Source organism: Solanum dulcamara, chromosome 11 (assembly GCF_947179165.1).
Source record: "Solanum dulcamara chromosome 11, daSolDulc1.2, whole genome shotgun sequence".
Taxonomy (NCBI): domain Eukaryota; kingdom Viridiplantae; phylum Streptophyta; class Magnoliopsida; order Solanales; family Solanaceae; genus Solanum; species Solanum dulcamara.
The window spans coordinates 60,094,579-60,111,572 of record NC_077247.1 but is presented as its reverse complement, the minus strand read 5'-3'; the positions used below and the strand labels follow the sequence as shown (position 1 = coordinate 60,111,572).

Below are 16,994 nucleotides of genomic sequence, written 5' to 3'. Positions count from 1 at the left end.
TAGTACCGTACCACCAGCGACAAAGGCTTCAGTAGAAGAATTGGCAGTTGTTGAAATCGTACAAGAAGAACAAATGAGTGAATGTGCTATTTGTTTGGTGGAATTTCAAGTAGGGGAAAAAGCTAAAGAGATGCCATGTAAACATCGTTATCATTCAAATTGTATTAACCAGTGGTTACAGATACATGCATCCTGTCCAATTTGTAGGTAAGGTATAAGATGCCGTGAACAAATATATAAGACTTCCAATCAACTGACTAGATACAAATGTTTTTGCCTGGCCACATAATATCAGTTAACAGACTAAAGTGAAATAAAACAGAGTTAATATCTCTAAAGGTTACTCAATTTTGGTAATTTATCTCATAGTAATTAAACTTTGTTTAATATCAATAAAATCACTCAACTTAGGCCTTTTTAACACACCAACAGAGAAGCTTTCACAAATGCCATCTAAATTGTTAAAAAGACTTGCTGTAAGGCTCAATCAGAGGTATTTTTTGTTTTTTGGGGGAACTTGAACCCACAGGCAAAAACATCAAGAGAGTAAAGGACATAAGAAGAAAAACATACTTGTACTATGATAGTACTAATATACCAAACGAAGAATCAAATAGAGGGGACAGGACAAGCATTGCCCATCCTTGTAACTTAAAGATTTGAGTGTTCACTGACATTTTAAGTAGCACAAAAGCACATTGGCAATCAGCTAAACGACTCAAAAGCCTACCCCAATTGAGCAGAAAATATCATCGACGGGATTAAGCTATTTACAACATGTTTAAGCTATTTACAGAATGCAAAAAACGTGCTAAGTAGTGTAGGAAATCAGTTGCACAACAAACTGAAAAAATGCCGAAACAGTTGAGCTTCAGTTATGTACAACAATTGCAACAACATACTCCATGCAATCCCTACCTTTATGGGTAGAGAGGCTGCAACCGATAGACCCTCGGCTCACAACATCAATTATGTACATGGAAAATATTTTCATTCCTAACTGTAGTAGTTGAGGGACCTATGCAATTTAAGCAACTTCAACACATTATCATCTGATGTGAATTTTTTAAAACAGCTTGAGAAAGTACTACACATTGATATCTGATAGCAAAAGAAAGAAACAACTAACATCAGTTAGCAAGAAGAGATATAAAGTACTCCTAGTACTTCAGAAAGAGAACACTAAAACCATAAATAAACTGATCCTATAGGACATGGTCAGCAAGAACTAATATTGGGCACAAATATACCGATAAACAGCAATAGCCATAGATACGATTCTCAATCATCAAGGTTAAAATGAGTTAATGTAGCTATTGCACAAAAAACATCTTCTATGGCCCAAATAGTAATTAACTAATTTACAGGGAGGGGGAGTGATGGAATACACTACTATGGTAGCGGAAATGGTAGATTCCCCTGCTACATTACGATAAGGGCCCGTGTTCTTTGTAATCATTTATACTCGTATATATAAGCTTATAAAAGGGTCTAGTACTTTTCAGAGAAGATTACCCACAAAAGGCATCATCTGATTATTACAGCATCCAAAATATGCTTCCTATAATTATTTCTTAAACTTTCCTGTCTTCCTTGGTCCAGGAACTTCCATTGTGCCTATAGAGCAACCACACCTGCCTCGATATACAAGAATAGCTCTTCCATTATGTGGAGCCATTCTTTTAAGTTCACCTTCCAATTCTTGATGGTAATCTCTAGGTAACTTGAATATCCCCTTTTTAACTCCTCCATTTTTTGGAGTGGAATTTGACTTCTTAAGACTGTCTTCTGTCTCTAACTGTATATCGAATTCAGCAGCTTTCTTAAGCCGAAGACAACCTGTTCTCCCACATCCTTTGCCTGCTGTACACACTGTCACTGCCAAAAGAGCAATCACAGCAAACAAAATGCTAAGTCCTAGACAGATAAACACAATCGGAGCCCGCAAAAATTCATCTTTCACCACATCAGAAACTTCTTCGAAAAATTCAAACAGTAAATGCACCAGAAAATTTATGTAAGGATACAACAAAACCCCAGAAGCACCAACCACGGCAATCAAAATCACTACATCAATGATAGCAGAGTGAGACTGTTCACAATCACTTGGCGGCATGTTCTTTTTCTTGTCCATCTGATTGATTTGCCTCAATTTTGAAAAGGGGCCAGTTGAATTCTTGGATTTTAATTTTGGGTCTGTTGGAGGAATTGAGGTATGTAAACAGACCATTTGGGTTAAAAAAAATTCAAGATTGTACCTGGGAATATAAAAGACTCAGTCTTTAATGAAGATTGAGAAAATGAGATCGGCCAATTTTCCCAAATTGAATGGAGAGATTGGAAACAGTTGGATTATTGATGGTTAGTCCATTGGGAATTTATAATCAGATAAAGTTGGGAAATTGAAGTAATCTAGAAGGAAGAAGACTGATCGTTGAGAATCAGATTATGGAGATCTGGTGTAAATTGAAACTTTGGCCGGCCATCAAGAGTGTAGAAAGGGAAGAAGAGATGACAAGGAGATTGAAGTGTGTTTAAATTCTTTCACATGAAATGGTGGACTTCATACACTCCTCCAAATTAAAGTTTTTGGGGGGTTCTAATGGGCTACAAGTCTATAAACTACCTATATGGGCCATATGAACTGATCATAATAACCCATGACACGATTGATGACCCGACTCAATCCCATGGCTAGAAACAAGGGTGTTTACATGCCGGTTTGAGTCAGTTATTAATTATAATCAAAATCAAAATTAAACTAATTTAATTGGTTTTAAAATTATTAAAACCAAATCAAACTAGATATAATATACATTTATTGGTTTGGTTGTTATTGATTTCAGTTCATTTTGGTTCGGTTATTCAATTATTAACCATACACGAAAATAAAGAAATGATTCATTTAGCAGGATGAAAAAAGACAACAATTCATTCAAAAACGAAAAATAGTTAGAACGAATGACATTACACAAAAATTTCAAACACTAAATTTACTGTGAATAAAGCTTCAAAATTCACCATTTTGGCCTAGAAGGGAAAGACAATAACATTTCTAATCCTACCAAGAATTGTCAGACACTTATATATATATGAAACTATAAGATAAATGCTCTCGTCTTGGGTATTTTTGCTTTCATATATAAATTTTGATGGAAACATATATAAGATATTTAAAATTGTTTATAAAAATAATATATTATGTATGCAATAATAATAAAATATATGTATATAATTTTTCAGTTTGGTTCGGTTATTTCTTCGGTCTTTTTGAATAAAATCAAAATCAAATCAAATGTTATCGGTTTTTAAAAATCCAAAATCAAACCAAATCAAACCCAAATAAAATCGATTTATTTACTCGATTTGGTTTGATTTTTCGGTTTTGATAGATTTTAATCAAAACCGTGAACACCCCTAGCTAAAAATGAAGGCTGACAATTTCATTTCATTCTTACATATTCTTAACCCCTGTCTGTTTATACATGATTAGAATTATTTTAAATATATAGTAGATGTTGAATTTCTTGAATTTTTTCGTGGGTTTACTTTTCATATTTTGAATTTCCTTAATGAAAAATTTGGTTTTCCTACTGTGTACCATCCTACTGTTAAAAACAAATAATTAAAAAAAAATATATTAAAAAAACATGTATAGTATCTCTCTAAAATAAAGTAGGGTATTTTCTGGGATAGTAACCAATTGAAAAGTATGTTGTTGAAGTTGATGGTGAACGCGTCTTGAAAGCACAAGGAGGTGGCATCATTGTCGTATACTTTGACTAGTGTGAAAGTAGCATTACTTGTCTAAAGTCTTAACACAAAGTCACAACGTGACGAAATTGGAGATAAAATTGTCAAACTAAAATCCATGGCAATTGGTTGTTGTACGAGTTAGTGTATTAGACTAAAAGTTGGACCATCACAATTTGGGCAATGATTTTAGTGGCGCTTAATAGTCTATTCTTAGATATTTGTGGGTGCCATTGTTCCACTTTATGACTAGCAACATGTTGGAAGTGAATGGAAAACGTTATGGAATGACCCAATTAAGCAGTCGTTCTTATGTCATATCTATCCGTCAAAAGATTCGATGAAAATTCATCTTATATTTTCCCAAATTGAATGAAGAGATCGGAAACGGTTGGATTATTGATGGTTAATCAATTGGGAATTTATAATCAAATAGAGTTGGAAGATTGAAGTAATCTAGAAGGAAGAAAACTGGTAGCTGAGAATCAGATTATGGAGATCTGGTGTAAATTGAAATTTTGGCCGGCCATCAAGAGTGTAGAAAAGGAAGAAGAGACGACAAGGAGATTGAAATGTGTTTTAAAGTCCTTCACATGAAATGGTGGACTTCATACATTCCAAATTTAATTTTCTTTTTCTCGTTCTAATCGGCTACAAACACTACCTATGTGGGCCATATGGACTGATCATAGTAACCCATGACATGACTGATCAAATGATTCCTCACTCCACAAAATTACATTATTTATATATGATTAAAATTATTTTTAATATGTAATAGATGTGAACTCATTTGAACTTCTTTGTGTATTTACTTTTCATATTTTGAATTTCATTAATGAAAATCTTGATTCTACCGCAAAAAAATATAATGTATCTCTAAAATAAAATAAAATATTTTGGGTGATAGAAACCAATTAAAAAGTATGTTGTCGATGGTGAGCGCGTCTTGAAAGCACAAGGAGGTGGCACCATTGTCATATACTTTGACTAGTGTGAGAATAGCATTACTTGTCTAGAGTCTTAACACAAAGTCACGACGTGACTAACAAGTAATTCAAAGTTGAAATTAGAGGCTAGTTGGTCTATAGGCACGACGAAATAATTTTCAAACTAAAATCTATAGCAAATTGGCTGCTGTACGAGTGAGTATTAGCGGGACCGTCTCAACAAGTTCGGGGATCTAAAGTCAAATTTTATAAAGAGGCTTTTATTTTTTAGTTGTCATATATGAATTGAATAACTATAACATACTCAATGTAATTCTACAAGTAAAGTCTCAAGAAGATAGGATGTACGTAGATCTTATGAAATAAGAATGTTAATAATGAATATATTTAATGAAGAAATATAATATAAAGTTATAATAATAGAATCTGGCTCAAAATTTAAAAAGTTTATTTAATGATATTAGTAGGAATTTGTTGTTGTGCTTAAAATTTATAGAATACATCAAAAAATAAATTTGATCTTTTTATAAACACAAAACAATTGATTTTGAATAATGCAAAATGTTTGGCCATTTGGTAGATGTTAGAATATTAAATAATGAGATAGTAAAAATTGATTGGGGAATAAAAAAGGTAAATGTAAGAATTGTAATATGGGTTCATGATAATCACCAAAATATAAATAAGTTAACAAAATAGGTAGCCACGTAAAAAAAGATACTATAATTAATTGAATAATATTCAATTTCTCAATTATTACAACGACCTCCACATTAAATAAAATAAACTAATATTATATATATATTCTTTAGAAAAAATTGAGAGCCCTAAAAAATTTAAATTCTCAAGCGATTGCTTTAGGTCTTATGATCGACGGCCTAGAGTATTAGACTAAAAGTGGGACCATCACTATTTGGCAATGATTTTAGTGGCTCTCAATAGTCTATCCTTAGATATTTGTGGGTGTCATTTTTCCAAACGTTATGGAATGACCAAATTAAGCAGTCACTCTTATGTCATATCTTCCTGTCAAAAGATTTTGTGAAAATTCATCATCTTATATTCTTTCTTATAACTAAAAAGAATATAGATATTTGATCTTACAAGAATAGTAGGAACCTACTGGGGTGTCTTTATCTATTCTGCATATTGCTACTTTCATAATATACTAGAGAGATCTTTCTTGCTTTCTTTGAGGAACAAATTGCTAGAGATACTAAAATATTCATTAGAGTTACTTGGAATAAATTACACAGCTAAATTCACATAAAAACAAATTGCAAAATCGTATTTGGTATTTACCAAAAAACATGAACCTTGTAAATTCCAAAATAGATTCTTGTTCTGAAGTTTACCATTATATACAACTTGTTATGACGAAAAACCAAATACTTGCAGAAAACAAATTAATGCAACAAACAAACTCCTCGTTCTTTTATTTTAAAAAATCAGCTTATATGATAGAAATTAAACGTGCCAGCAATCACAATGTGCTTTTCAAAAATCCTTTGTGCGAGCGCTGATTGAAGAACTTGATGCAATAAACAGGGACGTAGAATACTATGTTGTAGAGCCAGATTTTTCCTGCACAACCCCAGCCAATTCCTTCAATTACAACAGCAAGCTTGGTGAAACTAGGTTGATAAAACACGCAAGTAAACACAAGAATATCACAACCAGGCAACAAACTCCCAGTCCTCGTGACGAATATTAGTGCACAATTGCTAGTGCAAACTTGAAGGAAAACTGCTGATGCAAGCTGCATCGCTGTCTTCTCGAGTGGAAAGAAGTTTGTTTCATATGCTGCCCAGAAGAATATGACCGTCGACATTGCCAAGTAGCAACCAAGGACAATTCTAGTAGTCAAAAGCTCGGACAGACTCCAATTAACCGGCAGAGGAGATGATTTGATCCTCTTCTGTGATACTACCAAAGTGATCGTCCAATTGACCAGCGTGATTAAAAGCATCAAAAAGGGTGGAAAGTCGAACTTCCAGACCAGAGTCAAGCATAAAACCAAGCACATTATGGATTGCAATTGAAACAGCATATACCATGTAGCTTTTCATTCTTACAGTGATTGATCGACTGGTCAAAAGGGCTTGACAGAAGTATATCAGACCAGGTCCCATAAGGACAATGTCAGCAACACTGCAAGCCGCTTCAGTGGCTCCATAAGGAGATATCCGGATATCAGCCTTCTTTAAAGCAGGAACATCATCGACACCACCACCAATCATTCCACATACATGTTTCCGAGATTGCAAGTGCTTTATTATCTCATATTTGTGCTCGGGAGGGAACAGCTAACAAAACCCATCAGCCTTCTCTATGAGTTCATCGATTGATAAATCATCAGCAGCAGCAATTGATTTATCTTGATCGCTATTATGTCCCAACAGAGCAGATGAAGGGTACATATTTGTTCCCATTCCCAGGCGGCGCCCAATTTCTTTTCCAGTTACCAGTTGATCCTTTGTTATCATTTTAACATTCACTCCGTAGTTCAACAATTCCCTGATTGAGCTTGCACAATCATCTCTTGGTGGATCAACAAAAGGCAGAAGACCGATGAATTGCCATGGACTTCTCCTTTGCTCCATGTGGAACTTCCTGGTATGCCTCGGCTATTGAGTGCAAGACCTTCCCAGCAAACATGCACTTCCTGGAATGCCACAGTGATTGATAGCAAGACCTTCTCGGCAAACATGTCAATCACAGAGTGAACTGATTGTTCTATATCTGACGGAACCTCCAGGGTGTCCTGCACAGCAATTGAGCGCAAAACCTTCTCAGCAAACATGTCGATAGCAGAATGAACTCTATGTTCTATATCTGACGGAAATTCCTGGTATGCCACAGCGATTGATTGCAAACTCTTCTCAGCAAACATGTCAATCACAGAACGAACTCTATGTTCTATATCTGACTTGTTATGTGTGCATACTGATTTAGGATATGTTCTGGTTTACCGATGCTGACCCTGTGCTTTTTTCCTTCGCCATCTGAATAAGTATGTGATGTGTACTTGTCAGTTGGACAGTAAGGAAGGAGTAACCCTGTTCCAGGCCATCTGGCACGTTCCTCTGATTTACAGGCTCCAGCTGCCATCAGAGCAACGGTATCTTTATTGATATCGTTGGCAAAAACCTCAATAAGGTCTCTTTGAACATCAAGCATGCCTCGTGTTAGGGTCCCCGTCATGTCACTACAAAGCACGTCCATACAAGCCATATCGATTATAGTTGTCGTCCTTTTTATAGCTACAGTATTATGAATAAGAACACCACTTCCCATAATAAGTAAAAGAGTGAGAGGCATGACAATTGGAATTCCACCAATGAAGAGCACGAGAAGATTGTCGATACCAGAACGGTATGGACGGTGTTGGATACAGTACATGACAACGATCTCCACCACCATTACCACTGCAACAAAATGGGTGCAGAAGTTTTCAATACCTTTGGAAACACGTCGAAAGCATTCCACTTGGTTGGAACTGCCAACAACGTGGGAAGCTGCCGCATTCCTATATCTGGTACGAACTCCTGTAGCGATGACGACAGCTTTTATAATTTCTCCTTGTTGACAGGTTGAACCAGAGTAAACACAATCTCCAGGACGTGATTTTGTTACAGGAAGAGATTCACCTGTCAGATCGGACTGGTCCATTTTCACAACTGGATCAGTAGTACAGTACTCAAGGATACGAGCATATGCAGGAACTATGTCTCCTATTTTTATACCGATTATATCCCCCGGAACGAGGTTAGAACTGTATTCGTCATACCATCCTTCCCCTCCAACTCGAAGAACTCTGCTGAACTTCTGTAATTGGACCCGAGCTGCTATATCGCTAGCTATCTTAACCGCAGAAAAACTGTGTGCTGAGATAGTTAGAATTAGTAATGTAACGATACCCAAAAAAAACTGCCAATCTGGAAGATTTCCTCCTCCATTTGCCAGAACAATTGCCATGATAGCAGCAACTACCATAGTCCGTGAGAGAGGGTTCCATGAATATCTCAAAAATTTCAGGTATTTGCTCTCTGTCTTCTCCTCCTCCAGATTATTGTGTCCATAGATGGACAACCTCTCTTCCACATCAGTATAAGTAAGACCCTACTTGTTACATCTCAAATTCTCAAAAACGTGTTCAATCGGTATGTTTTCCAAATCTACAAGATCGTCGAGCAGTTTAGGCTCCGTCGTCTCCATTAAGACTCAACTTCTTCTCCCTAGTCAAGACACGAGTTTCGCATTAGAAGACCTTAAACTCACAACAAATGGTACTATATATCCTGGTACTATATATCCGTGAGGCAATCTTAAGAGAAGTTGGCACGTTCGACTAAACATTGGAACCAGAAGCTTTACTTCATTAATTTAAACACAATTCATAAGACTCGTTTAACACCTTGCAAGATGAATCATCAATAAATTGCAGATTAAGCATACTCTAACAAATAAGTTAGCTAGACTTAAATACTTGTAGTGATAAAGGATAACTTGAAGGACATTCCAAGTAGCGACAGTAGTATATCTTTGGTTTTTAATTTTCAAATAGAAAATAGTGAAATTATTGTTATCTTTCATCCTGGAAGAGTTACTTTTGATGTACAAAGTCTTTAAGACAGCAATGGTACTGTCCGTGAGGCAATCTTAAAAGCCATTGAGCCATCTTCTGCCATAAGCATGAAAGCTAATGGGGTACCACGTGAGCTGTGGAAAAATATGACAAGATAGCAATATGAATTCCTCGACATGTTGGGGATTTTTGGAACTCCAAAAAGTGCAAAATCAATCTCCCTGTTGTTGGATATTAATTTGTACTAGTGTTTACTACAATGAACAATTCCTCTATGGTAAGATTATTTAGAACACAAAATGGAAAATTTCAGCAAGAAGGGCTACTCATATAACACCACATTTATAGCTTGTTTGATTAAATTTCTAAAATTAGCTTACTGTTTTTCAAAAAACTGATCTCAGTAATAAGCAATTTTTGTTTGACTAATCAATTTAAAAAACATTTTTAAGCAACAATATTAGTTGGATAAACTTTTTAAAAAGTGTTTCTAAGAGGTCGTTTGGTAGAGTGTATTAGAAGAAACAATGCATGTATTAACTTTGTATATTAGTAGTACCTTGTTTAGTATACTTTTTCGGTCTATGTATACCTAATGCTTGCATTAGTTATACACTCTATTGTGTATTGATGTGTGTAATACTAATGCATGAAAATTCATGGTATTAGTAATTCGAGGAGATTTAATGTATGCATTAGCATGATTAAAGAGTCAAATGTTTCTCAAAACCTTTTTTTACATCTTTTCCACATATTTGTGAGGGCATCTTTGTAAATATATATTTTTTAAAAAAAATTATGTAATGCATGCTATTTTTAATATATCAAATCAAACAAATATATATACATAATTAATGCAAGCATAACTAATACAAATATCATTACTAATATACTCTATTTAGAGTTATTCTTATACACCCTGTCAAACAATCCTTAAGTGTATTCTCAAAAGGAAGTATCTTAAAAACTTTTTTTTAGCTTTTAAAAAACAAAACTACTCCCTGTATTGTTTCTCAAAAGTTTGATCAAACACCCTACTTTTTTAACATAAACATTTTTTAAAATAAACACACACTTTCGACCTCTCAAAAACTCATCCAAAGAGGCTATTAGTATATGGAACCCCATAAACCATTCCACAGTTACATATACTAGAAATTCATCTAGAATCAACCTCGGACTAAAATAAAACATACTCCTTAAAACAAAAAGTATCATATTTAAACATGATCGGATTATTTCTGATACTCCATGCTGATGGAAAATATGCCCAAAATTGCGGAAGCTAACATGCATGAATAGGGACGGAGCTAGGGATAGGGAGGGGTTCATATGAACCTCCTTAAGGTCAATTTTCAATGTACTTATGCACACCCACCAATCACCATGGGTGGCACCATTCGCTATGGGTAAAAAGATAATTTACGTATGTATACACTCTAATTCTAATGAACCTCTTGACACAATTGATGAAAATCAAGTATACTATCGAAAAAAAATACCTCCCAAAGCGTGACGACTAGCGATGAATTTTCTGAATGAATGTGGCTTAGGATTAAGTTTTTCTAAATACCTCAGTATCGGATTTCTGTGTAATTATTCTAATTTCACTGCTTTGATTCGCCTTTTTATACAAAGAAGTGGAAGAGTATTTAAGTGTCACAGAGGACAACTACTTTGCGTCCATTTAGGATTCTCTAAAATTAAGGTTTAAGAGATAAGTACTCTTATGTTATGCAAAGGAGTTACGAGTGGAAAGAGTAATTGTTTCTTTCTACTTTCTAGAGTCTACTTTGAGGGCAAATTTCACGGAACTAACAAATTTTTTTTTCACAAAATAATTATTTACTATCATATTTCTAATACAAGTATACTAACACAAAAATTCATCATTCTAAAAATATTAATTTTTTGATGAATAACTCATTTTAGACTTTTTTTAATAAATAAAAAAAGTAAAATTTTAAGGTTGTGTGATTTTCGTGAAAAAAAGTAATAGTTACATTACCATCTGTGAAATTTACACTCCTACTTTAATGAATTGCCTTTTTCTTCTTCTTTTTTTTTTTCATTTTTCTTTATTTTTACGGAGTGGAAGAGTTACTAAAAAAAATAAGCACTTATTTTGAAGAAAAAAGAAATATTTTTAACTTTCAATTTATTTATTTTTAGCTAAACAGGCTAAAGGAGTTGCTTTCTAAAAGCTGTCGTTTGCTTTTCTAATTTAGTATGATTGTTAAAATTGGCCACGTTAAACCTTCAAAACCAACCGTGTTAAATTGGCCAAGTTTCATTTATGTTATATATCTTTGTACACAATGCATTATACATGCTCTTATATAGAGCACTGTTAACTTGTTCTAACTTTGTAACTGATTTCTGCTATAACAAACTAACAAACTCAATGTCTAATTTGTAATTAACTTCCAACTCATCAAATAATCTCCAACTAACTTTCAGCTCAGCATTTAACTACTTCAACATTATTTAACAAATCGTAAGCCTACTCATCTCCACCGGAGGGAGACTAGTAAGTCTTATGGATTTGCTACGAAAAATGATGATTTTACCATCTGATTGGCTGTGCAAAAGGAGAATTACATTGTTAGGTTTTAAATAAATATGTTTCTCTTCTAAGTATAATAATTGTGCATGACAAGCTTCATATTTTACAAATGCAGTTTCACAAATACAGTGATTAGAGACTAGATCGAGACAATTATACTTTCTTTGAATTATTAGTGGAATTTTTAATTCTTGTTATATTGTAGATAGCCAAATTAGTACAGCTGATCATATCCATGGCTTAATGAATGATATATATAAATTCTCCTTTGCAAAAATGTGTAGTAGTTGAAATTGCACTTAATTATTAGAACTTATGAATTATGTATGTCCAATTGCTACAAATCAAATCATCCCTTCTAGTTCTATAATTTAGTAAACATTGTGTGGGCTATCTATACATCATATGGATTAATTAAATTATGTGGATTAAATGTAAGTACGTGGAATGAATCTCGATTAATATACGTATTACGTATACCGGTTTGATAAGAATTGATACCACAATGAGCAATTATACATTTCATAAATAGTTACCAACCTTTGCATATGTATTAGTATTAAATAGAATATGATCTACAAATTACAATCTCAAGATTCGTTATCTTATAATATATGTGTGCTAAATTTTTTGAGTATTTATTAGAATACTATTTTATTGTAATCATGCAAAACAAAAAAAAAAAGCGAGGGTGATTTTATGATTCTTCATGTAACACAAGAGACTAGCTTGAAGATGGTATATGAATAAAAGAGGTTAATGAATTTTTTAAAAAAAATTTGGTATTGTTTTTATGTAATAATGCAATAACCTTGTCAACTCTATCTTATCATCAACATTTTATATTCTAGATTTTCTGGAGTTTGGTCCCACGTAGGAGGAGGGATAGTGTGATTAAACTAAAGTTTTATGGAATTGAAATTTGAAGTGTTTGGGTCAATTTTCAGTGTCATCCACCAAATTTCAAATATTTAATGCTATCTATATGTCTATAAACTAACGTAAATTAGTAAAATAAAATAAAATATTTTTTTTGAATTAAATTATTTTTAAATATAAAATAAATCATATTTTACCTAATACTAATATATATATAAAAAATAATACAATATATTTAAATATTATATTTATTAAAATAATATAATATGATATAATACAACATAATCACGGATTCAACCCTTGGAAACAGCCTCTGACAGAAATGCAAGGTAAGGCTGCGTACAATAGACCCTTGTGGTCGGGCCCTTCCCCAGACTCTGCGCATAGCGAGAACTTTAGTGCACCGGACTGTCCTTTTTTTATAATATAACATAATATGATGCGTTATAAAAAATATAAAACAACCATCCAAACGGAATGTAAAGATATAGTGAGACTATTATTATAAACTTACTTATAACATATCACATATAATACTTTTCATGTTTAATATTTTGTAAAAATGTCACTTTTGAAAAAAAAAATGTTTATGTAATATATATCTTAAGATCATAAATTATTATTTATTTATTTTAAAATTTTATGACTAATGAATTTATATATTATTAAAAGGAGAGGATAAAGCGACCATATTCATCCAAGTAGCCTATAAATTTGCCGTGTGTCATAGGAAAATAATTAGTTACATTAGTTAAATTGGGTAATAATTAACTAAATTTTAAGTTTTTCTACCTTTTTTTTATAAATTTAATTTCTGAATAATTTTTTATTATTATTATTTTCTTTAAATACAAATTGTGACAATTTTGTAATCATACGTAGAATTATTTTTGAAAAAAATAAATTATTTTAGAAAAAAGTCAATTTAACCACAAATACCAAAAAAAATAATTCAATAGTTATCTCTATTTTATGTATCTTTTTTTTTTACGAGAAGCTTTAATTTTATATCATAAAAATTGTCTGCATTTTAATATGAGCTGAAATCCAACACTTTTATATTTAAAAAAAATTATATATAAAAAAATTAGAAAGATAAGGGTAAAATTTGAATTAATACTTACAGTTTTGGAGGTGATTATAACTTCCCTATTTTTATCATATTTAGATTATTTAAAATTATCAACAAAAAGGATTTTATCAAGAACAAAAAATTTAAAATTTAATATTTGAAAATTAAAAGATTATATCGGAACAAAAAAATTAAATTTGATATTTGTAAATTAAAAAGATTATGTCGGAACAAAAAAAAAATTATTTGATATTTGAAAGTTATCAACTCCTAATATATCTCAACTACTTCCCACTTTCACATTCTAAATCAAAACATTCAGAATAAAAAATCAAATGAAAATGACCAAAAAAAAGTTGTTGAGATACTTGATTTTTCCGTTTTTAAAAATACTCGATTTTTCAGTTTTAAAAAATAAATTAAAATTATTTAAATCTGTTGTTATGGACTACTTGACTCGTGGCATCACCACAAAAATTAAAAATGTCAATTGACAAATAATAAAAAAATGTTAAATAAGTAATGTGTAAAAAAAACACATTAATGAAGCGTCAGTTAAAAGTAAAATCAATCAAAAAAAGATAGACCCAATAAAATATCAACTATCCCGTACAATTCCTAAAATTTCTCTCCCACTTGCCTTAATTTCTCTATTCCTCCCCCAAACCACCTTATTCTTCAATAAATTTAACAGCATATCACCATTTTTTATTTTTTATTTTACACTGCAAAAAAAACAAGTTTCTCAATAAAAGATCAAACAAATACCAAGTCTATAATAAACACTACAACTCATGAAAAGGCAAATCTTTGCATATTTAGTTTCTCTTATGATCTTTTTTTTTTACTAACGAAAATGCACTAATTATATAACATTATACATTGTTTTACATGTCTTAAGTGGTGGACATAAATTGAAAATCATGGCTAAAATTAATTTGAAATTTAATAATAATTTCTTCAGTAAAGTTATTAAAAAAAAATAATAATTTCTAGAATTAGTTATCGATTAAAAGCTTAAATGTTATTATCGCGCAATCGTGAAGCGAACACTTTATATTACTTTGATCTTCAAGTAAAAACTTGATCACAATAAATGTTTATGAAATCCTTAAGAAATAATCATACTTGATATCATCCTGCCATTATTTAATTATTTATTTTGATTATCATTGGTATTATTAGTTATAGTCATGAAAATTATTTTGTTTGGTTGATTGAAGTTTGTGGGAGGTCTTATTTTCTCTACTCAACAAAATTATCTTTAAAATTTTTAATATGATTTGATCCACATGAGTTGTAAAGAATTGATGCGAGGAATCAATTAAAGTCGAGTGCTCTTTATCTTTACTTAATTTGCGGGATAACACATGAATCAACTTTAAAAACATAAAAAAAGCAAAGATTATCGGCATAAAAAAAATTTTCATTAAATTTGTAGTTTTATTTTTATTTATGCGAGGGTTTATCAATTTTATAGTACATAAACTGTAAAATTGTTTTTTCTTAAAAATCCTTGTAATATAAAAGGATAAAATTATTTGTATTTGATTTTGAGATGAGGAATATTTTTAATTTAATTAAAATCACAAAATTTATATACGGGTGTTAGTTTTTTTAATGTGGGGTATTTTTATACATATATTGTTATTTTTTTTTATATTTATATGAATTAATTAAAAGAAAAAAATAAATTAAAAAGTTTTGGAGATGGTTATAACTTCCACACTTTCTCTTATGTCAATTTCTAACAAATACTTCTTGAATTGAAAAATTATACTTATTTAACTTTGCCATGAATTGAAGATAACTTTTGAGCATGAATTGAAAAATATTTTTTTCTTGAATTTTAATTTAAAGATAATAAATTTTCACACATAAAAGAATAGTAATATGCTATCTTAACTACTTAAAAGTTAAAAACTATTATGCTTAATACTTCTATTTTTTTTCATTATATGCGATAATTGGGTATTAATTTGACTTTTAATATGAAATATAAAATTAAGTTTTACATTTTTATTAAAAAAATAAATAAATTTTTTTATGAATATTTGAAAGAGCATATAATTGTGAAACAAAATTTAATATGCTCAAATAAATAATATATATGTGCAAACATAATATATAATATAATCACTTTCTTTAATAATATCTGAATATCGCGCAAGTAAAATTTAATTACATGCAATAGAAGAGACGATTTGTTAAACAAGCTAAAATGAAAAAAGTATACACGTGGAAACGGAGGAAATCCCCAAAAAGGAAGAAAAGAAAAAGGGACATAAGGCGGATCTTTTTGAAAGGGGTGGGCGGCTACTGCCTAGCTACTACTGAAGGGAAAAAAAAAAGAAAAAGGGCGTGCTGAGTCGGATTAAAAAGTGCTTCACTTTATTATTTGAGAGAATCAAGAAAGAGAAAGAGAAGAAAAGTGAAGATCTCTAGCCACATACAACTTATGGCTCAAAAATAACAAATACCTTTTTCTTGCTCATGTGGCATAACACCAACCCACCCCGCACTTCTCACTCTAAATTTGTCACGATCAAATATCTATATCCACCCTTACTTTTAATTACACACGAAGTTAAAAGATGAAGGTAGTAATAAAAAGTAAAAGTAAGCATGTGTGCATATTAGGAGTTATATGATTAGAAATAAAATTATATAAAACATGTTATAGGATAAATATAGGTTTGGCATAAGAAGAAATTAGAGAATGAAAAATTGATCCTAGAAAGAAAGGTATAGAGTATCAGAGTAGTATGTAATCATATATTGTCAGATTTTTATATAGGAGAGACCATAGGTCAATCTCCTCATCTCGGTTCTCCTTCTTTAGTAATTAGTTAGTATTCACATAGTATTTCATTATCAATTTTTAGTTGTTTCATTTGTTTTCTCTATTGTGTTATTTATTAGTATCTTATTTTCTTTCAATTTTATTTAGGTTACACTATTTTTGAATCAAAGATTTATCAGACACAATATCTTTATCCAACAAAAATAGATATATATCTTACTTTCTAAAACTCACTTATAAAATTATACGAAATATATTATACGTCATTTAAATTTAAGCAAGTAGATGAATTTAAAATCTTCAAATTACCCGAAAATCACATTAATTTTTTTATATAAAAAAGGAAAATACAGGAGAAAATGAGAAAGCACCTATTTTGGTAA

General features: G+C 31.3%; 1 protein-coding gene and 1 pseudogene across 1 annotated transcript; both read right to left on the bottom strand.

Annotated features, from left to right (window-relative positions):
• Window positions 1-1,247: 1,247 nt before the first annotated feature.
• On the bottom strand, window positions 1,248-2,655 carry LOC129873191 (uncharacterized protein At5g19025-like). Its single transcript, XM_055948236.1, has one exon. The coding sequence runs from the start codon at window positions 2,228-2,230 to the stop codon at window positions 1,568-1,570; it is 663 nt and encodes a 220-aa protein (XP_055804211.1). The 5' UTR covers window positions 2,231-2,655; the 3' UTR covers window positions 1,248-1,567.
• A 3,531-nt stretch (window positions 2,656-6,186) lies between these two features.
• Window positions 6,187-10,854, bottom strand: LOC129874161 (plasma membrane ATPase 1-like; annotated as a pseudogene).
• Between the last annotated feature and the right edge of the window lie 6,140 nt (window positions 10,855-16,994).

Bases quoted from the DNA above. Each gene is read 5' to 3' on its own strand.
- LOC129873191 (XM_055948236.1), bottom strand. From the start codon at position 2,230: ATGGTCTGTTTACATACCTCAATTCCTCCAACAGACCCAAAATTAAAA.